The sequence below is a fragment of the Hypomesus nipponensis genome, chromosome 14 (assembly GCF_054491055.1).
Source record: "Hypomesus nipponensis isolate SF chromosome 14, ASM5449105v1, whole genome shotgun sequence".
NCBI lineage: Eukaryota > Metazoa > Chordata > Actinopteri > Osmeriformes > Osmeridae > Hypomesus > Hypomesus nipponensis.
In genome coordinates, this window is record NC_140374.1 from 7,672,577 (window position 1) to 7,700,188 (window position 27,612).

Here is a 27,612-nt window from a genome sequence, read left to right on the forward strand (position 1 = left end):
TTGAATAGCTTTGTTGACTTTTTGTAGTACAAAATTACTGTCAATCAAAAGGAGATGCAGTCTTTCGACATACCCTCCAATCATCACGCGGAAGCCCAGCGTCCAGGCCAGCCCACTCCTCCATTCACCCCCGTGGACGCTGAGCGTCCAAGGCGGGACATAATCTCAGCATTCATCCAATGACCATATAGTTTCGAAGCACTGAAAAAAAACTGTTAACTACTCCTAAATGTTAGGTCAGAAGGCGCACACGGTATGTTAATATGTTATGTTGAGTTATACTTCACTCACTGTTGCAGCTAACGTTGTATTCGGAGATAAAGAGTGGACAATAGGTTGATCCCCTTTTAGCCGTTTTTGGAAGATTTATTGTATGAGCTACACATCTGTCGACACATCAGCCTCATGGTCAGACAGCTTCTGATCGAACATATCAACTGGAACAAACAACACGCTACAGAGGTAGCGCCTCCCAGTGGCACAAACATATGTCCAACAACAGAACAGTAACAGCACCACATTTACATACAACTGAGGACATAATGAACATGTTATATTTAGTATGAATGTTGATGTGATTAGCGTTAATTGTTTTGGTAACTGATGTATGTTTTTGCCTTTAGTTTCTCATTGTGTTTGACAGTGTTTGATTGCTAAAGAAGAACGTGCAAAGAAAATAAACGTGAAACAAACATCAGTTGAAGCGTAGCTTTATCTGTGCCAAATGAAGAACATTTAGACCAGTTATAATTCCGATGGACAACACCCAGTCAGGTTGTTGTGCTCATAATGCAAAGGGACTAAGACCATTTGGCCATGCCACAATGGTCATAATTATCTTGCTACTTCTGAATCTAGTGCAACCCGGCCACCAGAAGCTCTTCTCCGCAATCCCGTTGTTGGCCGCTGCACTGAGTCCCCAGACACAGCTGAGACGCTGGAGGGCGCAGAGGCATATACGAATCTAGGTGGAGCGCCGAGACGCAGAAAGCTCTACTTTGCCACAAAGTATTACTTACAAATACACCCGACTGGGAAAATAGACGGAACACAACCCATTCAGTAAGTGTGGATTACTAAAGTTTGTTTTGTCTTGCCTTTTTAGGCCTATCATACGAAGGTTAAAACAGGAAATATTGACAACACTTGACCAAAATTTTAATTGACTTAGATTACAAAGTTTTTCCTCTTGGTATATTGGAGATGACAGCGGTATATGTGGGCATGGTGGTGATCAAGGGGCTGTTCTCTGGGAGGTACCTGGCTATGGATCAGAAAGGACAACAGTATACCTCAGTAAGTGACATAAACTAAAATGCATTTACACACACGCGCAAGCACACATGCACAAACACACAGACTAGCATGCACAGTCAGTTTGTATGTCTTTGTACAGACATACAGAGAAAGAAAGAGAACCGATCCTAATGATCTTAATCCTAATCCTGTGTCTTCAGAAATTGTAACCAGGATTATAATACGGGTGGATGAAATCAAGCATTCTGATTGGTTGAGAGGGAGTACCGGGGTGTACATTATTGAGCGATAAAGTAATGTATACCTTTTTACATTTACCTTAAAAGGGGAGCGTTCCATATTAGTGCACACTCAAAATAACTAAAAGGTTGCCGAAGAAAAAGACTGTGTACTAGTACTGGTGCTCAGCAGTTTATTGGTTAGCAAGCTGGACTAGCAACATTCAGTTAATTTTTTAGCAATAATAGTGCACTGTCCCGTGCTATCAGTGCTAACTAGCTGGTCTAGCTACGGAAACTCAGGTCTAGCCATTAGTTGCTAACTAGATATCCACTTATTTAATTTTAGCTTCGTAGCCACACAATTACATGACCTGGGGTCTCATTTATAAAACTGTGCGTAGCATTCTTACTAACAGTGTACGTACGCCCAAAAGCCTAAAATGGCGTACGCACACAAAAATTCAGATTTATAAAACCGTGCGTACGCACACCTGTACGCAATGTTCCCTTTATAAATCACAGATTACCCACAAGTGTGCGTACGTGAATCAGCATTGTACCCGCCCTGAAAACGCCAATTTTTAACCATATATAGTCAATGCAAAGCACCTCATGAATGCTAATCTAGTATCTTATCATGACCCTGGCATACGATTGTTCTTTAAGGTGAATCATAGCGTATGACAACTTCTCAGACACTGTTAGCCTATTGGTGGAGCCCAAAAACTCAGAAAATGTGGTGACCGGTCGTGGGAATTTTCTTTACTCAACGTTGTCCTGAGGGCGAAACGTTTGTGATTGGTTTAATCTGACAACCAATCGCAAGAGAGGAGATAATTGCAGAGGCGGGGCCTCCATTTTCAATCTTCAGGCGGCATTTTCAGTTGCGCACAGCAACGATCGGAACTGGTTATCATTTCAAAGCATTCATAAATTCAAAAAATGTGTAATCTTTTAATACCTGCCAGGGCTATCAACATTACGTGTGCCCATACATGTTAACCATAAGCGCTAGCTAAGCTAGGTAGTTAGCTAAAATAGCTAGTCAAGCTAATCAGGTGAGCTAGAAAGCTTAGCTAGCTAGTCAAGCCATCAAGTGAGCTAGAAAGCTTAGCTAAGCTAGCTAGTCAAGCTAATAATGTGAGCTAGAATGCTTAGCTAGCTAGTCAAGGTAATCAGGTGAGCTAGAAAGCTTGTTAATGTACATTGCATAAGCTTTACTGTACTAGTTTTCAAAAAAACAATGGCTATTTAGGGCAGTGTATTCTAATTGTATATATTTGGCTTTTCTTCATGTCTGTTTAGTCTCATCTGGTCCGAGGGCAGAGACCTGAGAATTGAGTTTCCCGCAATTTTGACTGAGCGAATCCTGGTCTCAGGGCAGGTTGTCTGAGGGCAGGTGAATCTCCTGGTCTCAGGGCAGGTTGTCTGAGGCCAGGTGAATTTCCTGGTCTCAGGGCAGTAGTTGTATTTATCCTATTCTCAGGGCAGGGAGTCAACTGTCTCATCTGGTCTCAGGGCAGGGAGTCAACTGTCTCATCTGGTCTCAGTGCAGGTTGTCTGAGGGCATGTGAATCTCCTGGGGTCTCATTTATAAAGCTTGCGTACGCACAAAACGGGGCTGAAAATGTGCGTACGCCACTTTCCACGCAAAGGTTGTGATTTATAAAAAACAAACTTGACGGGAGACTGTGCGGTCCTCCACGCAAACTCTGACCCTCCCGTAGGCCTACGCACATTTTGAAAACAGTTGGAATTGGCGACGCAGATGATCGTACTGTAGTCAGACTGCAGAAATTGAATGTGGGAAGAACATTACTCGTAATATTTATATATTTTGTTTTCCTCACACACGTTTTTTTCATTCAATTTAATGATTATCACGAAGATTACATCCAGCAGTGTTATTTGCGCTTTTACTGAGTGATTCTTGTTCCATACCTTGTACAATCCAACTCAAATTTTAAATAAAAAATCAGCGCTTCCTCACCATCAGATTGTCCACTACGGGAGTTCAGGAGGGGGAGATTCCCCGACTGCATGGAATACAGGATAACATCACATATCCTACCTTTAGATAACTGCAGAACACAGTGTATAACTGAATATATTTATTTAATACTGTGCAAATAGGCCTATCCTCATATGTCAAAAACTGGAAATACAGTCGTTAAGCTCCCGTGCAATCGCTACACATACGTCCTCGTTATCAGTCCAGACTTTAATAGATTAATGTTCATAACAAAACGCTTTTGTTTTCAAATTGTATCTTGACTCGCAGTATATCACTGCCACAGTTGACGCCACTCGCACAGTTTTTTTTAAATTGGTGATCTACCGGCCACCACATTTTCGGAGTTTTCGGGCTCCACCAATAGGCTAACAGTGTCTGAGAAGTTGTCATACGCTATGATTCACCGTAAAGAACAATCGTATGCCAGGGTCATGATGAGATTAGCATTCATGAGGTGCTTTGCATTGACTATTTATGGTTAAAAATTGGCGTTTTCAGGGCGGGGTACAATGCTGATTCACGTACGCACACTTGTGGGTAATCTGTGATTTATAAAGGGAACATTGCGTACAGGTGTTCACGGTTTTATAAATCTGAATTTTTGAGTGCGTACGCCATTTTAGGCTTTTGGGCGTACGTACACTTTTAGTAAGAATTCTACGCTTTTCTACGTTTTATAAATGAGACCCCTGGTCTCAGGGTCTCTGATTCACCTGCCCTCAGACAACCTGCCCTTACGCACACAAAAATTCAGATTTATAAAACCGTGCGTACGCACACCTGTACGCAATGTTCCCTTTATAAATCACAGATTACCCACAAGTGTGCGTACGTGAATCAGCATTGTACCCCGCCCTGAACACGCCCATTTTTAACCATAAATAGTCAATGTAAAGCACCTCATGAATGCTAATCTAGTATCTCATCATGACCCTGGCATACGATTGTTCTTTACGGTGAATCATAGCGCATGACAACTTCTCAGACACTGTTAGCCTATTGGTGGAGCCCGAAAATGTGGTGGCCGGTAGATCACCAATTTAAAAAAAACTGCGAGTGGCGTCAACTGTGGCAGTGATACTGCGAGTCGAGATACAATTTGAAAACAAAAGCGTTTTGTTATGAACAGTAATCTATTAAAGTCTGGACTGATAACGAGGACGCAGAGTGTAGTGATTGCACGGGAGCATGATGACTGTATTTCCAGTTTTTGACATATGAGGATATTTGCACAGTATTAAATAAATATATTTAGTTATACACTGTGTTCTGCAGTTATCTAAAGGTAGGATATGTGATGTTATCCTGTATTCCATGCAGTAGGGGAATCTCCCCCTCCTGAACTCCCGTAGTGGACAATCTGATGGTGAGTAAGCGCTGATTTTTTTTTATTTTATTTGAGTTGGATTGTACAAGGTGTTTATGGAACAAGAATCACTCAGTACAAGCGCAAATAACTGGATGTAATCTTCATGATAATCATGAAATTGAATGAAAAAAACGTGTGTGAGGAAAACAAAATATATTAATATTACGAGTAGGGCCTAATGTTCTTCCCACATTCAATTTTTGCAGTCTGACTACAGTACGGTCATCTGCGTCGCCAATTCCAACTGTTTTCAAAATGTGCGTAGACCTAGGTCAGAGTTTGCGTGGAGGACCGCACATTCTCCCGTCAAGTTTGTTTTTTATAAATCACAACCTTTGCGTGGAAAGTGGCGTACGCACATTTTCAGCCCCGTTCTGTACGCAAGCTTTATAAATGAGACCCCAGGAGCCTCATGTATAAAGGATTGCGCAGCTTTCATACCAGAAGATGGCGTACGGCGGAAAAGTACGTACGCACAGAAATATTCACATGTATAAAACCAGTCGTACGCCAGATCCTGCGCACCTTTCCTTTATAAATCACAATCAACGTGAAATTGACCGCACGTGAACGAGCCACTGACCCCGCCTTGCCTCCTCCCATAAATTAATATGCAGTCGGCCTATAAATACGCCCCCGAGGTCATTTCTCTGTCTGAATCAAAATGACTAAACAAGTAAAAAAGAGGAATTTCAACGACTGTGAGATCGAGGTTCTCATAACAGAGGTGGAGGCGAGAAAATGTGTTATTTTTGGCGGCCTGTCATCGGATATCAGTAATTAAAAAAAGTCGGCAGAGTGGCAAACTGTCACTAGGGCCGTAAATGCTGTGGGTTCGGAAAACCAGACCATAGCAGACATAAAAAAAAAATGGTCTGATGTCAAACTGGAAATTAAGAGAAGAGGGGTGGCGCATCGTAACAGCGTGGCAGCTACAGGTGGGGGGGCGGGAGCATCTGCGCTCACGCCACAGGAGGAAAGGGTGGCTGCAATTATCGGCGAGACACTCATAGCTGGAGTTCTGCCAGCAAGTGAGGTGGACTTAAACATTCATCCTGGTAAGTATGAAATACACCACGACTCACACATGTAAAGGCCAGTTGCAAAAAACTTTCCGTCCAAATTACGCACAAGAAGTAGTCTGAACCAACTGATGTAGGCTAATTTCGTTTATTCCAGATAATTTCCAAACTGAGCTCGGCACGAGCGAGACCCAGGAGGAGGATGGGGGGGATACGGGGATCCATGTGTGGCCAGCACCTCCAGGGCAGGGGATGGAGCGCACACTGGATCGGCTGCGCCACGGGCCTCCGCTTCCAAGGGACGCCAGACGGGTCGTGTACTCACGGATGCTGTGCTGCAGTCACAAATTGAAATTGTTAACACCATGAGGGAAATCCTGACCGAAATAAAGAGTCAATGATGGTCTGACAAACATATGTGACGCAATAAAAGAACTAAAAAAGTAAATGCTTCTTGTCTTACCTTTTTACATGCTTCGTATGACCTGTAGCCGAAGCTGTAAGGCTGCTGCATTGGGCCTAATGTTGGGGGGTCCAGGGTCGGGTTTATCTATATCTGCCTTGGCCTGTGGCGGAGGCACACCACGTTTGTTTGCCACATTGTGCAGCACACTGCATGCCAACACAATCCAACAAACTTTTTGTGGGCTGTAAAGCAGCATGCCACCCGTCTTGTCCAACCAGTGCCAACGGCCTTTCAGCTGCCCTATGGTCCGCTCCACCACTGACCGAGCCCGAGTATGTACATCATTGTACCGCCGCTCTTGCTCATTCTGGGGGTTTGTGAGTGGGGTGAGGAGCCAGGTTTGCAAAGCGTAACCGCTGTCACCTATACGGGTAGTATAAATTAACCAATATAAACGAATTGCCTCATTTTACCGTAGCTTAATGATCATAAATTACATGTATGCTATTACCAATAAGCCAGCCATCCTGCACAGCCCCTGCTTCAAGTCTGTTCCCCACACTGCTATTTCGCAGGATAAATGAATCATGGGTAGAGCCAGGCCACCGTGCCACAACATTTGTCAAACACATTTGTGCATCACATATCACATGCACATTAATGGAGGGGAAGTGTTTTCTGTTTACATACCCGAATTTGTGATCAGATGGTGCCCTTATTTACATTTACATTTAATCATTTAGCAGACGCTTTTATCCAGAGCGACTTCCAGTAAGTACAGGGACATTCCCCCCGAGGCAAGTAGGGTGAAGTGCCTTGCCCAAGGACACAACGTCATATGGCACTGCGGGGAATCGATCCGGTAACCTTCTGATTACTTGCCCGACTCCTTCACCGTTCAGCCATCTGACTCCTTATAGCAATGTGAGTGCAGTCGATGGCTCCGATTACATTTGGAAATCGGCTCATCGCTGCAAATTGCAGTTTAATGTTGGCCTGCTCACCGACAGTGAAGGGAAATGTTATATACCTGGGTGACATACGGATGAGACCGTTCCATACAGCTGGCATGGCGTGGCTCAGGGATGGCTGTGAAATTCCTGACCGGTCAGCCAGCTCTCGCTGGAAAGCCCCCGTTGCGAGGAAGCCCAGTGTGGTCAGCACTTGCAAGGGGACAGGTAATGCGTGGTTCCTTGCTGTCTTGCGTTCTAAAGCCGGCCCCAGCTCAGCACAGAGTTCCAACAGAATAGCCCTTGGCAACCTGAATCGACTCATAAGCCAGTCATCATCGTGGGCCAGCAAATCTGTTTGGTCCCTAAATACACGCTCTCTGCGGATTCTCCCATTTGCAATGTCTTCTAGCAGTGCCAGGGCAGCCATTTTACATCAAGTGGGCTATATTCATCTTTTACACCTCCTTTTAAAGGCCACACCTTATTTCCAACACCTTGTTCACTAATCCACGGGATCAATTGAAGATTGCACGTTAGTGATTTTGCCCACCTGCACTGCGTTTTATCCTTGGGAGGTGGATCCGTGCGTCATGGATCGTTCGTTTGACACCCTCAAGTTTAACAAACGTTATTAAGTGGTGGCGGATTAAACAATTGATAACATTTACCGTTTGGGTTTTGTCATTTTGATGTGAATCATCCACATCAATGATCAAACTTGTATTACCATGTAGCCTAATTATGTTTTTGAAAAACTAACGTTATATAGGCCCTACGTATGACAGAAACTGTAGTAGAAACTTTATTTTGTAATGTTTGGTGAGTTTCGGCACTTTTCAGTTCGAATTTGCCACGTTACAGAGCCAGACAAGACTTTGCGTACGGTCCGCACATTCTCACGTCTGCTCAAAAGTTTCCGTGACGGCCCGCACATTCTCACGTCAAGTAAATCTTTATACATCACAAAGTGTGCGTGAAAACCAGCGTACGCAACGTTTATACATGAGGCCCCAGGAGATTCACCTGCCCTCAGACAACCTGCCCTGAGACCTCATGTATAAAGGATTGCAACTTTCATACCAGAAGATGGCGTACGGCCAAAACTCAAAAAGTAGCCTACCTACGCACAGAAATATTCACATGTATAAAACCGGTCGTACGCCAGATCCTGCGCACCTTTCCTTTATAAATCACAATCAACCGCACGTGAACAAGCCACTGACCCCGCCTTGCCTCCTCCTTTAAATTAATATGCAGATGAACTATAAATGCGCTCCTGAGGTCATTTCTTTGTCTGAATTACCGTGTTTCTTCGAATAAACGCCGTTCCTCGAAGAAACGCCGGACCAAAAATGAACGTTAAACGCTGCAGCGTTTATTCGAAGAAATACGGGGACTGTGAGATCGAGATTCTGACAACGGAGGTGGAGGCGAGAAAATGTGTCCTGTTTGGCGGCCTGTCATCAGGTATTAGTGACCAAAGAAAGTCGGCAGAGTGGAAAACTGTCACTATTTGCCCCTTTCTTGTTTTTAACCTGCAGCACTTTGAGATTTAGCTAAATGTAAAGTGCATTACAAATAAAATTATCATTATTATTATAGGGCCAACAATGCTCTGGGTTCAGAGAACCAGACCATGGCAGAAATTAAGAAGAAATGGTCCGATATAAAACTTTAAATGAAGTAACGAGTGGTGGCGCATTGTAACAGCATGGCAGCTATAGGGTTGCCTGACATGCATTTCCTGAGTGATTTTGTCGTTCGTTTGACAGCCTCAAGTTTAACAGAAGTTATTAAGTGGTGGCGGTATTATAAACAGAAGGCTATATAGCATTTCCCGTTTTAGGTTTTGGCATTTTGTTGTGATTATCCACATTAATTATCAAACTTTTATTTTAATGTTTTTTGAATAGTCAACGTCATAAACGTAGGAAACTTTATTTTGTAATGTTTGGTGAGTCTTGGCACTTTTCAGTTAGAATTCGCCATGTTACAGAGCCAGACAAAACTTTGCGTAGGGTCCGCACATTCTCACGTCTGCTCAAAAGTTTCCGTGAATGCCCGCACATTCTCACGTCAAGTAAATCTTTATACATCACAAAGTGTGCGTAAAAACCAGCGTACGCAAGCTTTTTGTGCTACGCAACGTTTATACATGAGGCCCCAGGAGATTCACCTGCCCTCAGACAACCTGCACTGAGACCAGGGGTCTCATTTATAAAGCTCGCATACGTACAAAACGGGGCTGAAAATGTGCTTACGCCACTTTCCACGCAAAGGTTGTGATTTATAAAAAACAAACTTGACGGGAGAATGTGCGGTCCTCCACGCAAACTCTGACCCTCCCGTAGGCCTACGCACATTTTGAAAACAGTTGGAATTGGCGACGCAGATGACCGTACTGTAGTCAGACTGCAGAAATTTAATGTGGGAAGAACATTACTCGTAATATTTATATATTTTGTTTCCTCACACACGTTTTTTTCATTCAATTTCATGATTATCATGAAGATTACATCCAGCAGTGTTATTTGCGCTTGTACTGAGTGATTCTTGTTCCATAAACACCTTGTACAATCCAACTCAAATTTTAAATAAAAAATCAGCGCTTCCTCTATTGTCCACTACGGGAGTTCAGGAGGGGGAGATTCCCCGACTGCATGGAATACAGGATAACATCACATATCCTACCTTTAGATAACTGCAGAACACAGTGTATAACATATATTTATTTAATACTGTGCAAATATCCTCATATGTCAAAAACTGAAAATACAGTCGTCAAGCTCCCGTGCAATCGCTACACTCTACGTCCTTGTTATCAGTCCAGACTTTAATAGATTACTGTTCATAACAAAACGCTTTTGTTTTCAAATTGTATCTCGACTCGCAGTATCACTGCCACAGTTGACGCCACTCGCAGTTTTTTTTAAATTGGTGATCTACCGGCCTCCACATTTTCGGAATTTTCGGGCTCCACCAATAGGCTAACAGTGTCTGAGAAGTTGTCATACGCTATGATTCACCGTAAAGAACAATCGTATGCCAGGGTCATGATGAGATACTAGATTAGCATTCATGAGGTGCTTTGCATTGACTATTTATGGTTAAAAATGGGCGTGTTCAGGGCGGGGTACAATGCTGATTCACGTACGCACACTTGTGGGTAATCTGTGATTTATAAAGGGAACATTGCGTACAGGTGTGCGTACGCACGGTTTTATAAATCTGAATTTTTGTGTGCGTAAGGGCAGGTTGTCTGAGGGCAGGTGAATCAGAGACCCTGAGACCAGGGGTCTCATTTATAAAACGTAGAAAAGCGTAGAATTCTTACTAAAAATAAATCTGAATTTTTGTGTGCGTACGCCATTTTAGGCTTTTGGGCGTACGTACACTTTTAGTAAGAATCCTAAGCAGTTTTATAAATGAGACCCCAGGAGATTCACTCAGACAAAATTGCGGGAAACCATGGTCTCTGCCCTGGGACTGTCAAGTGCCTGCCCATTAATAGGACACACCTTGACCACTCCACCCACTACAGGGTTTATAAATCTCCAGCACACAACTCCAACACAGATGACCAACTCACATATGACTTTATTACAAAGTTAGATCTAATACAATAAAAAATCACTTCCCAAATGACAACCACCCAACACAAGGTATAGAGTCTTTCCTTAATTAACAACGATACCAGCCTGGCATTTTCCCCAAAGCGTCCGATCCACGGAGTGGCACTCAGTCCCGAGCAGCAACGCCGCCCAAAGCTATGTCCACAGGCGATGACAGCTGGCAGTCGAGAACGTTGGGCGTGGTGTCCGTCTTTCGCAGTCTCAGGAGGTGTTACGGAGAGCGTGGTAGAAGGTCCAACTTCCTTGTGGCCCTTTTCCAGCAGCGTTTAGAAGACAAGATTCTCGCGCCGATCCCCAGGGAAAGAATGACATACATCAGTCAGCATGCCTGGCAAACCACCCCTCACAAACAACCATTGCAGTATTATATCAGAACACAGCCAATCCAACACTCCCTATCTAAATTGGCCACAGGTGTATCCAATCAACAATTATCTAGGGTTCGTCCTGGCCTGTGACAGGACCAGATGAGACTAAACAGCCATGAAGAAAAGACAAATATATAAATTATACAACACTGCCCTAAATAGCCATTGTTTTTTTGAAAACGAGTACAGTAAAGCTTAATGCAATGTACATTAACAAACTTTCTAGCTCACCTGATTAGCTTGACTAGCTAGCTAAGCATTCTAGCTCTAGCTCACATTATTAGCTTGACTAGCTAGCTTAGCTAAGCTTTCTAGCTCACCTGATGGTTTGACTAGCTAGCTTAGCTAGCTACCTATCTTAGCTAGTGCTTATGGTTAACATGTATGGGCACACGTAATATTGATAGCACTGGCAGGTATTAAAAGATTACACATTTTTTGAATATATGAATGCTTTGAAATGATAACCAGTTCCGATCTTTGCTGTGCGCAACTGAAAATGCCTGAAGATTGAAAATGGAGGCCCTGTCTCTGCAATTCTCTCTTCTCTCGCGATTGGTTGTCTGATTAACCCAATCACAAACGTTTCTGCCCTCAGGACAACGTTGAGTAAAGAAAATTCCCACGAGCGGCCGGTAGATCACCAATAAAAAAAAAACTGTGCGAGTGGCGTCAACTGTGCCAGTGATATACTGCGAGTCGAGATACAATTTGAAAACAAAAGCGTGTTGTGAACAGTAATCTGTTAAAGTCTGGACTGATAACGAGGACGTAGAGTGTAGCGATTGCACGGGAGCTTAACGCCTGTTTTTCCAGTTTTTGACATTAGAGGATATTTGCACAGTATTAAATAAATATATTTAGTTATACACTGTGTTCTGCAGTTATCTTAAGGTAGGATGTGTGATGTTATCCTGTATTCCATGCAGTCGGGGAATCTCCCCCTCCTGAACTCTCGTAGTGGACAATCTGACGGTGAGGAAGCGCAGAATTTTTATTTAAAATTTGAGTTGGATTGTAGGCCTACAAGGTGTTTATGGAACAAGAATCAGTCAGTAGGCTTCAAGCGCAAATAGCACGGCTGGATGTAATATTCATGATAATCATAAAATTGAATGAAAAAAACGTGTGTGAGGAAAACAAAATATATTAATATTACGAGTAATGTTCTTCCCACATTAAATTTCTGCAGTCTGACTACAGTACGGTCATCTGCGTCACCAATTCCAACTGTTTTCAAAATGTGCGTAGGCCTACGGGAGGGTCAGAGTTTGCGTGGAGGACCGCACATTCTCCCGTCAAGTTTGTTTTTTATAAATCACAACCTTTGCGTGGAAAGTGGCGTACGCACATTTTCAGCCCCGTTTTGTGCGTAGCCTACGCAAGCTTTATAAATGAGACCCCTGGTCTTGGCTTCTTAAAACAACGTTTTCCACGGATGCACAATTAATGGAGATATCCAAATCAATATAAGCTAACCTTAACAACAGCCTAATGTTCGTCTATCGAGTCCCAAGTCACTCGTAACTTGTTTACAGCATATGTAGGCTCGCTAGCTAGCATATAGCATATTCTTGATTTAGAATGTTTAGGCCTAATGTTTAAATTTAAATATTATTTTATTTAAAGTATCCCATTGTCGTTGTTATTTTAAAATCAGAAAAATACAAATTCAGCTTTTATAAAATGAGCATTGAGAATGAATGAGATGGTGCAAGATCTAGCTAGGCTAACAAACGTGAAGTTCACAATGCTGTTCGTCCATTGCATAGCAACAACCACACGTACGGGACTATTTTCTCTCGGCTACTGAAATGCGATACACAACGTTTGTTGGCTATAACTATTTTGTGCTGAAATGCAGCTTAGTATTTATTTACTATTTATAATTTTGCTGGTAACCGTATTAAAAGCAATAAGGTAGGCTACGAGAGGCAGTACTTTTGCGCCCTGGAACCCGTACCTTATTGACGATAAAGTACTGCCTGTCGTAGGCTACCTTATTGCTTAAGTGTGAGTTTATGGAGCGCCTCCACGTGCTGGGCTACAACACCTAGGCCTCCCGCGTCTACCGCTTAGCCCCGCCTTCATCAGGAAGCTAGTGCCGAGCCAGTGTTGAGAGGCTGTGGTACGTGTCAATCAATGGGAAGGGCTGGCCGAGGCGGGGCCTCAGGACCCGGAGGACAGAGAGGGGATCCCTGTTCCTTCCCAGGGTACTGGGTTACCAGGACTACCACCTGGTCCAGCTGCTCAATGGTGAGAGGCTCCAGCACACACCAGCACCGGTCACAAAGAGGCAACGGTCACATGGCATGAATCAGAGGTTCGAAGCCAGAGAGTTTAATAACTGACTGTAAACAGAGTGGTTCAGCAACCATCCATCACTACCTGTGTTATTGCCTCAGACCTCGCACCTGGATTTCACACTTATGCTTTAACTCATTGAGCTTATTCAGTATGAGGAGACCTGAAGTAGTCACATGTGTGACTTTTGTGCATAGTTGTGAGTTTTGAAATGTCACACAGACTTGTATGTATATATTCTTTTGTTGTGCAAATTTTAAGACTAGTGTTTTGTGTGTAATTCACCAAAACATTTCATTTCACAATACAGGTCAGTCATAAATTGTACTATCATGATAGTGATTAATTGAATGAAGGATGCAAAGAGAAGGCACTTTTTGAATGAAATACAATATACTTCTAGAATAATTGGTTGCTATTGTGAAATTGTATTGTCTATTTATTAGTGATTATACTGTAAATATTTGTTAATAATAAAAGTTTCCATCGTCTTTATACCTCAAGTTGTTTTTGTTCATCACAGGTCAGTGTGTGTGAGGCATAGACCCAATGGTGTGAGGACATGGGAGATGACAGAGTTATCTTGAGCACATCCAGGGTTAGCGCGGTTTATTTGCAGACACTGCACCCTAGCGGTTGTGAGGCAAAACTTTCAGTTTTTCTAAATGTACTTGCTGGGAGTAGCGGTTCACACTTGAGCTGCAGACAGACTGAAAGTCTACTAGTGTACACAAATTAGGTAGGCCTACTATAATTAAAAGACGCATAGACCTACAGTACATAGGCCTGCTACATACCATACACATTCTCTTGATATTAGTCACACAAATTGACACACTGTTGCATAAAGGATGAACTCTCAGAATTAGCTTTATTCGCCATGTAAGTTCACACAAACAATGAATTTACTGTGGCAGGAATGTGCATACGATGACGAGACGAGAGATAAATATAAAGTAGGTTATTAAGGAGTTCGTGCACGGACCTCAGGTCGGGTTGAGTTTGACAACAACCACCTACATTCCTTATATGAGGATTATCCTGCTCGAAAGGAATAAAAAATGTGTACGAGAACAGGTGCAAAAACCCGCAGTGTCTCGCTTCACATCCCAATGTAATTCTCGATGTCTTACACAATGGTGCTTCTAGGTGTTCAAGGTCGCACGTAGGATTCAGACCACAAAAAGACCTTTAATTTGAATTTACATTTTTGACTTTTAAGGGCAGTGGAGCCGAAGGGGAAATCTCATTACAACAAAGCATTGGAAATTCCTCGCAACTTCTGAGTAGTCCAATGAGCGCAAAAGGCGTATGCCTATGTCGGATGAAACTACTTCCCCTCTCAAATGACTAAGAAATACAACATTAGGCTACCAATTAACGTTGTCTTTGTGTATCATTCCATATTCCTAAAGTGGAATTTCACAAGAATTCCAGCGCGTGTTATTTTCCTGTTATTGTATATTTATAGCTGTCTCCTGCTCAACAGTCTGTTCGCTTTTCAGTTTCCTGCAATACATCATCGGTTTTATTTTCAGTCCATATAGGAGGATGTTTTAGGCAAAGATCGTGAGTAGGCTAATCTTTCTCTGTGTAGGCCTACATTCCAAGAATGTAGTCTAGTTGACTTCCAAAACGTGATATTTCAGGAGTGCAAAACTAAGTTAAAGCAGAAAATCTAACTTGACCATCATACAATTTCAGTTTAAAGTTACCAACGCTAAAAAGATTCATCTGAAGGCACTAAAGCAAAGCTTTTTGCGCGCCTTGGCCGGTTTGCTTCCGAGCGCAGTGCGCACGAGATGGGGCGGGGAGGTTTCCTCAAATGACTTTGTTTCGGTGGCGACTACTGAGCATGTGGATTGTGAGTAAACTTTTGTTACAGTAGGTGGCGTGTGATGTAATTTCGAGGCAGATATAAGTATCGCCAAAATTGAACAGACATGGCCATGCCTTTCAACTCTGCTGACAAATCACAACTCCGACCCAGAGGACCTTCGGATCTAACCTAGGAGAGTTACAGCAGACCTTTGTACACGGTTTAGCTACTGCAGACTTCATGCAGTCATATATAACTTGGCTTATTCTTTTCACTGGATAGTGTTGCGTACTGCAATAGTCTCTGTCACTTTATCATTGACTTGTGAGTAACCGAAGAAGATATATATATATAAAAAAATCCCTTAAGAACACCTGTGTCGTCACTGGCCAACTGTTATGTATGTCCAGGCGTCCCTTCTCCCGTTGCTGGTGTGGGGACTGGTGTGCAGCTCGGTGCGCACTGCCCCGTTCACCCGTAGGATTAACGGGACTGTGCAACGGCAATGGGAGACGCTCTACTCGCGTTCATTGGCTCGAAACCCGTGGGAAAAAAGAGACTTAAACCGGGACGGTGACTATCTAATGGGTATAAAAAGACTGAGACGTCTGTACTGCAACGTTGGCATTGGATTTCATATTCAAGTCTCCCCAGATGGAAAGATAACGGGAGTGCATAACGAAAATAGATACAGTAAGTTATATTTCATATTCACTCTTCTCGGCTATACGGAACATCCGCTGTCCGGCAGAATGGGTTTCTATAGATCTGTATGTGCTAGTTATGTGCCCCCACCTGGTGAAACCGTGGGAACTTAGTTAAGTGCGTTGCCCCCCCCCCCCCACCCCCCTGCAGTGCTGCTTTACAGTGCTTCTGTATAATATCATAGTATAATATTCCTCAAGATTATATATATTATAATGTAATCAGAGTGATTTCACAGAATAATACAATATAGTATAATATAATTTTAAGGAAATGGTTTACATGGGCAAACATTTCTCTGCCTTTATTATTAGGCAATTTGTGTTTTGTTTTGGCATGAATGTCTTGACTTTGCAGGTCTTTTATTCATATGCTTGCTTGAACAATATTTTCGGCCCCTATTTCAAATAACAGGGCCTCTGGCTATGTTTCAAGGTGTCAGACAGAATCAGTGATTCTCAGTGATCTGAGGCTTCGGCATTGAATGATGGTGATAACTGTAGGCTATCATCTAAGCTGAGTTAAGATAGGGTGTAGGTCAGGTGCTTCACAATCATGTATAACCATCTCTCTTCTTCTCTGTTGATTGATCCCTTCTTTAGAAGTCTATTCTATCAATCTAGCATATTCAACCCCTGTATGATGACCATAAAATACCTCTGTCTGATATATAATTCATAGACAATATAGATGTCCTTGCAATACAGCTTCCTTATTTGTCTATCTATGTTGGTGTAGTCTTCCAATGAATTCGGGCCACTTCTACCGCACTCTCACATCAGTCCATGGGAAGAAATAGAGATACCACTCCCACAAACAATACATGCCACTGGGATGAGAGAGAGAGCTTAATCTCCCATTGACAGCCATAGACATAACAACAGAGCAGTGTTTACCTCAGAGAGCTCCATCTGTCAGGGGGCATTGGTACAGTGGGGAGGGTTGACTGGAGGAAGTCTGTGATACAGACCCACTTCAGGCTCAAGATCCATCATACTTTAGAGGACTGTTCTCAGTGGGACGGAAGACAGTATTTCCTCTCAGGTCAGGATGTGTCTGTTGCAGGTTGAAAATAGACCTATCCACCAGCTCTTATCAAGTTCATCTAGTTCTCCACGCCAGGCATACACAATGGGGGAAACACCAAACAGTAAACACATCAATAACCAGCTTGGTCTCCTTCTAGGTCTTCTGGAAATATCTCCAGTGGAGAGGGGTGTGGTGACGCTGTTTGGGGTTCGTAGCGGCCTCTTCCTGGCCATGAACAACAAAGGGAAGCTCTATGGATCTGTAAGTATGCTGGACGGGAGCAAATGTAGTTGCCCTGTTTTCTTGCACAGATAAAAACACTCTTTTCTGTATTCGAGAGCCTGTAAACTGACAATTGATATTCAAAGACCTTGACGTGTCCTCACTTGTTTCCCAGCAAATGTGTTAGGGTTAGAGACACCTGTGCACTCTGTACACCAACATCACAGCTCTGGACTTGGGGATCCTTTCTAAGAACACAAACACAGTATCCTTTAACCTATACACTAACATTATACTCTACACAGAAAAGTTAAATATACTTTATGTACCTTTAAGAGTAATGTAAACTAAGGTGAGTACAGTGTAGACCCCAACCATAATGACATGTCAGACAATGATGAGTGTAGTTAGGATTGGTGCAGACCATGACATGGAATTATGTGCCTCAGTCAGAGTGCACAAGGCCACAACTAACTATCTATTTTCCCCTCGTCTCCTCCACAGGGTCATTTCAGTAACGAGTGCAAGTTCAAGGAGACACTCTTGGCTAACAACTACAATGCTTATGAGTCAGCGGCGCACCCAGGGATGTACATTGGCCTGAGCAAGACAGGCAAAACCAAGAAGGGTAATAGAGTGACTCCGGCCATGACAGTGACACACTTCTTGCCAAGGATCTGAACAGAGCGCCATCATAACGGCCAGGGCCTAACCATGCACTTTCAACATGTTTTCTACAGTGTGACGAGGATGTGATATATTTAAATTATTTATTTATGATTTCTGAGATGTATTTTTATTTTGTGATCTGTGGGATAGCAGGCGAGGTAAAATAATTAATGAGAGCCATTTTTTTGGTTCTTAAAGTACACACACAAACAACCAAAACATGTACATCAGATGTGAGCTGCTAAAAGTGCTTGAGATAAGTGAACTGAAAAAAAAAGTTCCCACAGTAATATAACATATAGAGATGTCTGTTGCCATAGAAGAACCTTTTGTTGCAGATAGATCCCTTTGTTACAGATACAACCCTTTCCTGTTTTGTAAAGTATCGTTTAGAGCCCTATATGGTTCTTACTGATCTGAAAATGGACAATCTGAAATACATTCTGAGGGTTTATCTATGGTTGCAAACAGGTTTGTGTGCAAATTGCACTGTTTGTAAGTCGTATTGTGATGGTTAGTGATTAGTTGATTTGCCAGAGACCTGATCTCATGGGCATGCATTACACAGTTTGAACCAGAGAGAGCTAACCATTGAGGAGAGAGACAATATTGTCATATATAGTATATAGTATATAAAGTTTTCCTCATGGACATATTGGGGTCTTTTGTTCAACGGTTGTGATGATGTGAAATTATAGATAGGGAGGTGTCAAGCATAAACTGAACAATCCTAGTACCATGATCTGAGGTTTCTTAAAGCTGTGCCCTGTGGTTTTCTCAATCCCAAGGTGCATGTGAGTATAAACACATCCCCACAATTTACCCTATCTGAATAGTTTACGTGTTTTTTAGGGTCCTTGTAGTATGTTTTGTCAGAGAAAAGGTGTGTCCAGAAATTATATATCAGTTTACTACCTCATAATGGATAGGTTATGTCTCCATTGAATTAGCTTTAAGGACTGCATTCTGTCTGTGTTTGTTTGTATATATAACAGTATCTGCCGCAGCATGTTAAACTATCCAGTAAACAGTCCAATAGAGGATCTTACTATGATCTGTTTGATCAGGTAAACTAAAGGAACAAATAATTGTTGCCATTGGTTGTCAGCAAGTAATGGCATTTCCATAATGTCTTCCTGTTTTTTAATGTAATTTTTCAAATGGCGTAAATTGTGCCAAGTATGTGACACTGTAGAGTGCGTGATGTTGATCAACTTCTTTACCCATGTGACCTGAGATGAAACCTGTATTTGGGAGTAAATTTGATCCATCCAAATGTGGGATTAATCCAAATATAACCAAAAGGAATGTAACTTCTTGCTGGCACTGGGTTCTGTCAGCGTGTAAGGAGTTAACGTGTAGCTGGTGTAAACGTCAAACTGAACGTGGATGTTAGACGTGTGTGTCCCCTGTCATGCCTTTCTATGTATCAAACATATCTGTAGTTTTATACAGGTCCCCTATAAACATTGTGGTCTATGTGCTGTGCACATTCTCTAATATTTTAAAGAGTCAATAAATTACGTGGTGCAACAATTTGTTATTGTCTCAATGTCTTTCCACTGAGCGATGAAATCAAGATTACCCTACAGTAGAGTGGAGTATAGTACAGGGCCTCTATAACAGACCAAGCAGATGCACTGTAGCAGATGCACAGTTCCATAGGCCTCAGACGCATCACACAGTACAGTCCTACAAAAGAATTCTACAGCCTCAAGCAGCTGTCTCTTCATACAGCAGAGTACAGTAGAGATGCACTTCTGATCCTCAAACTTCACTTTGTATTTTCCCTATTTGCTCGTCGCTTTGGAGAAAAGTGTCTGCTAAATGATTACAATTAAAATGTCATGTAGTCCTACAGTAAAATTAACCTCAGATAGCTGTCTCTTCAGAGAGTAGTCCTACATCCTCAGTGAGCTGTGTCATAACCATCACCAACTTCTTCAGAGTTCATCTTTCTCTCAGACACACACAAGTTGTATCAAAGAACAAATACAGTTTTTTTCACGAGCCATATCTCAGACAGTCTGCACTAAAAACAATAACTCTCAAGTCTGCTACTTGAGACCTTCAGCTTGATGTACTCACATACACTGTCCAATCACAATGCTCCATAACCAGAAAGTGTTCAGGAATGTCTTCCTGTTTGGTGGGCGACTACCAAGAATAGGAAACAGACTAAAATTGCTAGCACTCTAAGATGCTGGCACCTGTCACGTTAAATAATAGACGCTCTTGAACGAGTCTCTTGTAATGTATTGTCTTAAAAAAGAAGCTCAATGTTAAAAGTGAAAGATAAAAGATAAAGCTATACAGATGGATGTACAGTACTCCTCTATGATTTCAAGATATTTTCAAACCTGATTTAAGAGCAGATTACCTGACAATAATCATGAACTAGTAGTGGGTGTTGTTAGTAGATGATGTGTATTATTCACAATACAATGTAGACTAAAGAACTTGGAAAACACTACACACACAAAACCCATTCATTACATCATCACTGTCATCCAGACCTAAGTCTAAATCCACACTGCTTTGGATATTGAGATAGGTCATGAGATCACTTGAAAAAGAAAGAAAGACCAATTTGTATACTTGGCTTAACATAGAGTTGAGTGAGGATTAACATGGCAAAAAATGGGCGTCTTCAACCTCTGTAAAGTCATAAAACAGGAGAGATCCCATCAGCAAATTAACAATGCAAATAAGGATAAACACTGATGCTTTGGTTTTTGCTGCCAGGTTGGGACAGTGTAGATGCAAGGCAAAGCACCAGTTAACAAGAGGGTGTGATGTCGAACACTGCGATCATCAAATGCAGGCCTATTAGAGGTCACCAGAAGCAGTCATAAGAAGATTGGTCATTCGGCCTTTGCTAATTACGCCCCAAAACTATGGAACAAATTACCCATAAATATTAGGGAAGCAAACACGCTAGACGTTTTTAAAAGACAGCTTAAAACCTACCTTTTTACCAAAGCATTTAAGTAATTTTATCTCAGAAGGGTTTTACTACTTTTATTAGTTATATTATTGTTGCTATTTTAATTATGACTTTTATCACTTGTATTATTGTTTTTATTGATTTTATGTAAAGCACTTTGAGCTACAATTCTTGTATGAAATGTGCTATATAAATAAAGTCTTACTTACCAAGGAGACCAAAGAGGGGGTAAAAGGCCATGGGCCAGGAACTTCCTCTCTCTTTTGTAAGTCTATACACTCTACTCTCCTTTCTCTCTCTTTCCCTTTGTCTCTCTTTCACTGCCTCTCTGTCTCCATATCATGTAAGTCTACATTCTGTTCTCTCACTCTCTCTTTCTCTCGCTTTCTCTCTCCTTCTCATGTAGGTCTATATATACTTTCTACTCTCCCTCTCTCTCTCTCTCTCTCTCTCTCTCCACCACTCACATTTGTCAGTTCACTTCACGCTTCCTCTTTCACCCCTCTCTCTCTTTCATTTTAGTCTAGACTTTCTCCCTCTTCCCATCTTTCTTACCTTAATTCTCTCCCTCCCTCCCTCCCTCCCTCCCTCCCTCCTTCCCTTCCTCCCTTCTCTGATCCTTCCTCCTTCTTCCCTCCCAGTTCACAGCAGGGCAATGACACAGAGAACAACAGACAAGTGTCTGTACTCTGTCCACATGCCCATCTCCCTAACCCATAAAATTGACAGTCCACAGACACAGCCTTAACCCTGGGTGTCTGTCCAGAAATCATGGAGCTGGGGTAATTTCCACACCAGCTGTCTGTCCTCCTGACAGACATTCACAATTCACTGTGGGACTATTCTACTCTTCTGGGGTCTCATTTATAAAACTGTGCGTAGTATTCTTACTAAAAGTGTACGTACGCCCAAAAGCCTAAAATGGCGTACGCACACAAAAATTCAGATTTATAAAACCGTGCACACCTGTACGCAATGTTCCCTTTATACGTGAATACGTGAATCAGCATTGTACCCCGCCATGAAGACGCCCATTTTTAACCATAAATAGTCAATGCAAAGCACCTCATGAATGCTAATCTAGTATCTCATCATGACCCTGGCGATTGTTCTTTACGGTGAATCATAGCGCATGCCAACTTCTCAGACACTGTTAGCCTATTGGTGGAGCCTGAAAACTCTGGTGGCCGGTAGATCACCAATTTAAAAAAACTGTGCGAGTGGCGTCAACTGTGCCAGTGATACCGCGAGTCGAGATACAATTTGAAAACAAAAGCGTTTTGTTACGAACAGTAATCTATTTAAGTCTGGACTGATAACGATGACGTGGAATGTAGCAATTGCGCGGGAACTTAACGACTGTATTTCCAGTTTTTGACATATGATGATATATGCACCGTATTAAATAAATATATTTAGTAATACACTGTATTCTGCAGTTATTTAAAGGTAGGATATGTGATGTTATCTGCATTCCATGCAGTCGGGCATTTCCCCTCCTGCACTCCGGTAGTGGACAATATGATGGTGAGACAGCGCTGAATTTTTTTTAAAATTTGAGTTGATTGTACAAGGTGTTTATGGAACACTTATTACTCAGTACAAGCTAAAATAATACTGCTGGATTAAATCTTCATGATAATGATGAAATCGAGTGAAGAAAACGTGTTTGAGGAAAACCAAATCTATAAATGGGGAGTCAGGTGGCTGACCGGTGAGGGAATCAGGCTAGTAATCTGAAGGTTGTCAGATCGATTCCCGGCCGTGCTAAATGACGTTGTGTCCTTGGGCAAGGCACTTCACCCTACTTGCCTCGGGGGAATGTCCCTGTACCTACTGTAGTCGCTCTGGATAAGAGCGTCTGCTAAATGACTAAATGTAAATATTACGAGTAATTGTTCTTCCCACATTTACTTTCTGCAGTCTGACTACAGTACGGTCATCTGCGTCGCCAATTCCAACTGTTACCAAAATGTGCGTAGGCCTACGGGAGGGTCAGAGTTTGTGTGGAATATCGTACATTCTTCCGTCAAGTTTTTTTTAAATAAACATTTATACATTTTCAGCCCCGTTTTGTGCTACGCAAGCTTTATAAATGAGACCCCTGGACAGTTTGTCGTCCTCTTGAGTGGGGGTAGGGGTGGTCGGGAAGGGGGGTGGAGTAAGATGGAGGGACTCTGGGGACTGGGTGTTGGAGGGGGAAGATTGGGCAGGGGGAAGTCAGGGTTTGGAGGGGGGAGATGTGGCAGGGGGTAGTCAGGGGTTGGAGGGGTAGATGAGGAAGATGAGAGTTAGGGGGTTGGAGGGGGGAGATGGGGCAGGGGGGAGTCAGGGGTTAAGGCCGATTTATACTTCTGCGTCTCCGTTAATGGACAGATGCACGCACAGAGTCGGACGGATTGGTTGAATTTATACTACTCCGACGGCTCTGCGTGCTGAAAGCAATTCACCGCTAGAACAGTAGATGGCGCTGCACTGCAATGCTCGCTAGGTTATCGAAAAGTCAGAGCAAATTTACAAATTAGCCGCTTCATCAATAAAATAAGCACATTCTTAGCAACTACATTGCCCATTTCACATCACATTTTAATTCAGATGCTGATTTACATGTACTGTTTAGCTGAAATATGAATTGTCAAAACTTACAACAATGCCGGTCAAAGGATTCTGTTCTCTTGTTGGTCACGGCAACCCCGCCCCTGACGCAAGTGGTTCTTTAATACGGACCAATCACAGCCAAGGGGTATCCGTAAAAAGACGCACGGACAGACGGATAGTCAGGAAAGTCAGGAGGTACACGCAGAGCTTTGCGAGGACACGCAGAGGGCGTTTCTTGACGGAGAGGGCATTCCCCATGTGCGTGTGCGTAAAAACGCAGAAGTATAAATCAACCTTTAGAGGGGGAGATAGGGCAGGGGGAGGCAGGGGGTCGTGGATTGGAGGGTAAGAACGGGATGTGTGATTGTGATTGTCAGTCTGAGGCTGTGTTTAGACTGTCTCTGGCCGTAATCTAGATGCTTCCCCTTGAAGAGGAGAAAACATTGTCCAGATGGAAGTGTCTCTCTGACTAAGGTCACTCCTACACACAACAAGCTCTGATCCTTACTTGTTAGGCGCAGAGATGCAGCTGGACTCACAGAGATCGATCAGAACAGTCGTCAATCTGCCTTCCCTCGAGGATCTTCACACCTCGAGGTCCCTGAGGCGAGCAAGGAAGATTGTGGTCGACCCCTCCCACCCTGGACACTCCCTGTTTCAGCTACTCCCCTCCGGCAGAAGGCTGCGGTCCATCAAGACCAAAACCTCACGCCACAAGAACAGTTTCTTCCCATCCGCTGTTGGCCACTTTAACAAGGCCAAGGACTCTCACTGACTTTAAATCACAAGCTGCACAATGACACCCTGCACATTGCAATTTGCACTATTGTATTGTTCTCTTTACACTTTAGGTTAGATTGTAAATTATGGCTACTACTTATATTTTATATTCTATTTTTATTCCCCTTAGTATTAGCTAGACCCCCCTTAGTATTAGTATTACACATATTTAAGTTTCAATATTCCTATATGTTTAATATATGCACATCCCTGCCAAAGTAAATTCCTTGTTTGTGCAAACATTTATGGTGAATAAAATCCCTTCTGATTCTTTAGATCAGAACTGTTTATTACCATTTATTGTGTTTGGGAAACAGCTTTTTCATAGGTGGTGTTCAATGAGGCCCCACAGGGAAATTGCCACCACATAAGCTGTGTGTCTTCATCCCTTCATTCCTCAGAAGATGCCCTCTCCTGGCCACCCACACCGACACCGCATTTCTGGTGGGATAGAAAATACCAGCACATGACTGCGGGAAAACATAATCATATTTGCGTGACTTCTACAGCACAAATTTCAAGGCAGAATTTGGAGTGTATTGAATCCAGGCCCCGTGAGTGTCCCCTGTTAGAAGGGCTGGGGGGTTTGGGGTTGGAGGTGGAGGAATGGGGGCAATTCCCAATGCAAATAGAACATCAAACATCAAAGGAGAATTGCTCAAGGCCAGACATGAAAGAGTGATTCGTTTAAGAGAGAAATGGCATGATATACATGGCTGCTAGATGCCACAAGCCCTACTCCGTTTTCTGTAATCAGCCCTACACACGTAACGGCTGGCCCTTCTCCAGGAATTCATCCACTCTGACGGAACGAGTCACTTGGAGTCCCGCTCACCTGCTTCCCTTTCCTCTCATGACAAATTGAACAGATACTCATGTGAAAGTACATTTACATTTAGTCATTTAGCAGACGCTCTTAAATTTCTCGTATATGTATATTTATCGAGAGTGCACTTTATGTATGCATGTGTGTGTGTGTGAGAGAGATTTTGTGTTTTACAGTGCATGTACGTCTGCACGTTGTTACTAATGTAACTGTTCTCTCTGAAAAGTGAAGATGTCTCTTTTGGGGATGAACTCTGTTTTGTGTTTTTCTCTCTTAAGGTTGGGACATGGAAGCAATCCGTTTCCTTGTCCCTAGAGATTCCCAGCTTGTCTCCAGGGCTACTCGGCAGTGACGGCAGCATGGTTCTGGCCCAGGTCCAGTCCATAGCAGGTCCAGACCTGCACCTGGTTAACTGAGGCTGGGCCCTAGCAGAGTAAGGGATGTATTTAGACTGCATGTTTTTGCCCCTCTGCTCCTTTGTAGAGCCAGCTGTGTGCGTGTGCGCATGTCTGTGTGTGTGCATGTGTGTCTATGTGTTTGGAACAGTCATGCGGGCCTGCAGATGTTTAGCCATAAAGAGAAGCACTTTAAACAGGTTGAGACACTTCTCTCCCTCTCTCCTCCTCTCCCTTACCCTCGCCATTATTCTCCCTCAACCTTTATCACCCTCTAGTGTGCCTCTCCTTCTCTCTTTCTCTCCCACTCCCCGTTTTTAACTGTCCTCTCCTTGTTCCCCTCACCATCTCACCTCTATCCCTATCTCCTCTCTACTCCACCCCTCCACACCCACACTCTAGCACCACCACCCTCCCAGGCCCTGGACTCTCCCCCATACTGAGGGCCTATCAGAGGGGAAAAAATGTCACCTTCCGCCCTGTAATCAGCAGCCTGGGACAGGTGTTGGCCCAGGTAGAGGCTTGGAGGAGGAAACAAGCTGGAGATTCCCAGTTACTTTCCACCCTGTCTCACATTACAAAAAGGTAGAATGATCTGGTCTGGGATAGGCAGGGATAGGCTAGGCTTGACTGAGATGGACAAGGATGCCTGGGCCTCTTAGGTCCGTTTTCTGACCACAACGTGGTGCACCTACTCCCCACATACAGACCTGTGCTGCAGAGAGTCAAAATGCAAACACGTGTGGTCCAGATGTGGAATGAGGAGAGCACTCTGGCCCTACAGGGCTGCTTTGACTGTACCGACTGGTCCGCCCTTCAGGATTCATGCGGCAGCATTGATGAACTGACAGATGTTGTATGCAGCTACATCTCTTTCTGTGTGGACAGTGTAATCCCATCTAAGACAATTGTTTCTTACCCCAATAATAAGCCCTGGATATCTAAGGAACTGAAAAATCAGTTGAGGGAAAAGAAGACTATTTTTAATAGTGGCGACAAGATTGCATATTCTGAAATTAGGAAAATTGTGTGGGCTGAAATTGTAAAGGCTAAACTTGTAATAGAAGTCAAGTCTAAATTCAGTGAGTCGGACATCAGGTCTGTGTGGAACGGCATGAAATTGATGACAGGCCTACATAAAGGCAGTAAAACTGTCTCTTTAAATGGTTTTAATTCAGACGAGCAGCTAGCAAATGAATTAGTTTTTATATGAGATTTACTAATGGTGATTTTAGTAATTCTCTTTTTTAGATCATTATTCACATGCGTGATAATCTTGCCAGTGTATCCTCCGTTTTTGATATTGACGTCTCTAAGGTTTAAATATTATTTAAACCAATTAAGGTTAGGAAGTCCTGGCCCTGACAACATCAGTGGTCATGTGCTTAAGTCCTGTGCTGGTCAGTTAAGTGTGATTTTCAAAGTGATTTTCACTCAATCCTTCCAGACGCAAACAGTGCCAAGAATCTGGAAACATTCTATCATCATTCCTGTGGCTAAGTGTAACAACCCCAAAATCTTGAATGACTTTCGACCTGTAGCTCTTACCTCATTGGTGATGAAAACCTTTGAGAAGTTGGTTAAGCAGGTGTTATTGGAGCAGGTGGAGAAACAGTTAGATCCACTGCAGTTTGCTTATAGGGCTAGAAGAGGTGTTGAGGATGCAAAACTTGCCTGGTTAAATTCTCTCTATAAACATCTGGAGGCCCCAAAAACTCATGCTAGGCTCCTTTTTATCAATTTTTCATCAGCATTCAGCCATACTTGTTGGCTGAGAAACTCCAGGCTCTTTTTATCTTGAATTCTACCCTAATTGGCTGTTTACTGGATTTTCTGTCAGATAGGTCGCAGTGTGTGAGTGTTAATGGTGCCTTATCCTCAAAAGTCCTTTGTTCCACAGGCTCTCCTCAGGGCTGTGTCTTTTCACCATTGCATTTTATTTTATATTCTAATGACTGTAGGCGTAGGTATGAGAAAAAGGAATGTGTGAAGTTTGCAGATGACACAGTCATAGTGAGCCTTTGAACAATGAGGAGAAGGGGCATGGTCCTGTTGTTGATGATTTCATTGCTTGGT

At 42.8% G+C, this 27,612-nt stretch overlaps 1 protein-coding gene and 1 pseudogene across 1 annotated transcript; both read left to right on the forward strand.

Annotated features, from left to right (window-relative positions):
• Positions 1–779: 779 nt before the first annotated feature.
• On the forward strand, positions 780–13,907 carry LOC146258472 (fibroblast growth factor 3-like; annotated as a pseudogene).
• A 1,856-nt stretch (positions 13,908–15,763) lies between these two features.
• LOC146258473 (fibroblast growth factor 4B-like) lies at positions 15,764–19,511 on the forward strand. The gene is made up of 3 exons (XM_084672179.1): positions 15,764–16,058; positions 17,257–17,360; positions 17,826–19,511. The coding sequence occupies exons 1-3, from the start codon at positions 15,764–15,766 to the stop codon at positions 18,000–18,002; spliced, it is 576 nt and encodes a 191-aa protein (XP_084528305.1). The 3' UTR covers positions 18,003–19,511.
• Positions 19,512–27,612: the final 8,101 nt, after the last annotated feature.

Coding starts and splice junctions, on each gene's coding strand:
- LOC146258473 (XM_084672179.1), top strand. CDS start 15,764: ATGTATGTCCAGGCGTCCCTTCTCCCGTTGCTGGTGTGGGGACTGGTG. Junction 16,059..17,256: donor GCATAACGAAAATAGATACA/GTAAGTTATATT, acceptor GTCTCCTTCTAG/GTCTTCTGGAAATATCTCCA. Junction 17,361..17,825: donor AAGGGAAGCTCTATGGATCT/GTAAGTATGCTG, acceptor TCTCCTCCACAG/GGTCATTTCAGTAACGAGTG.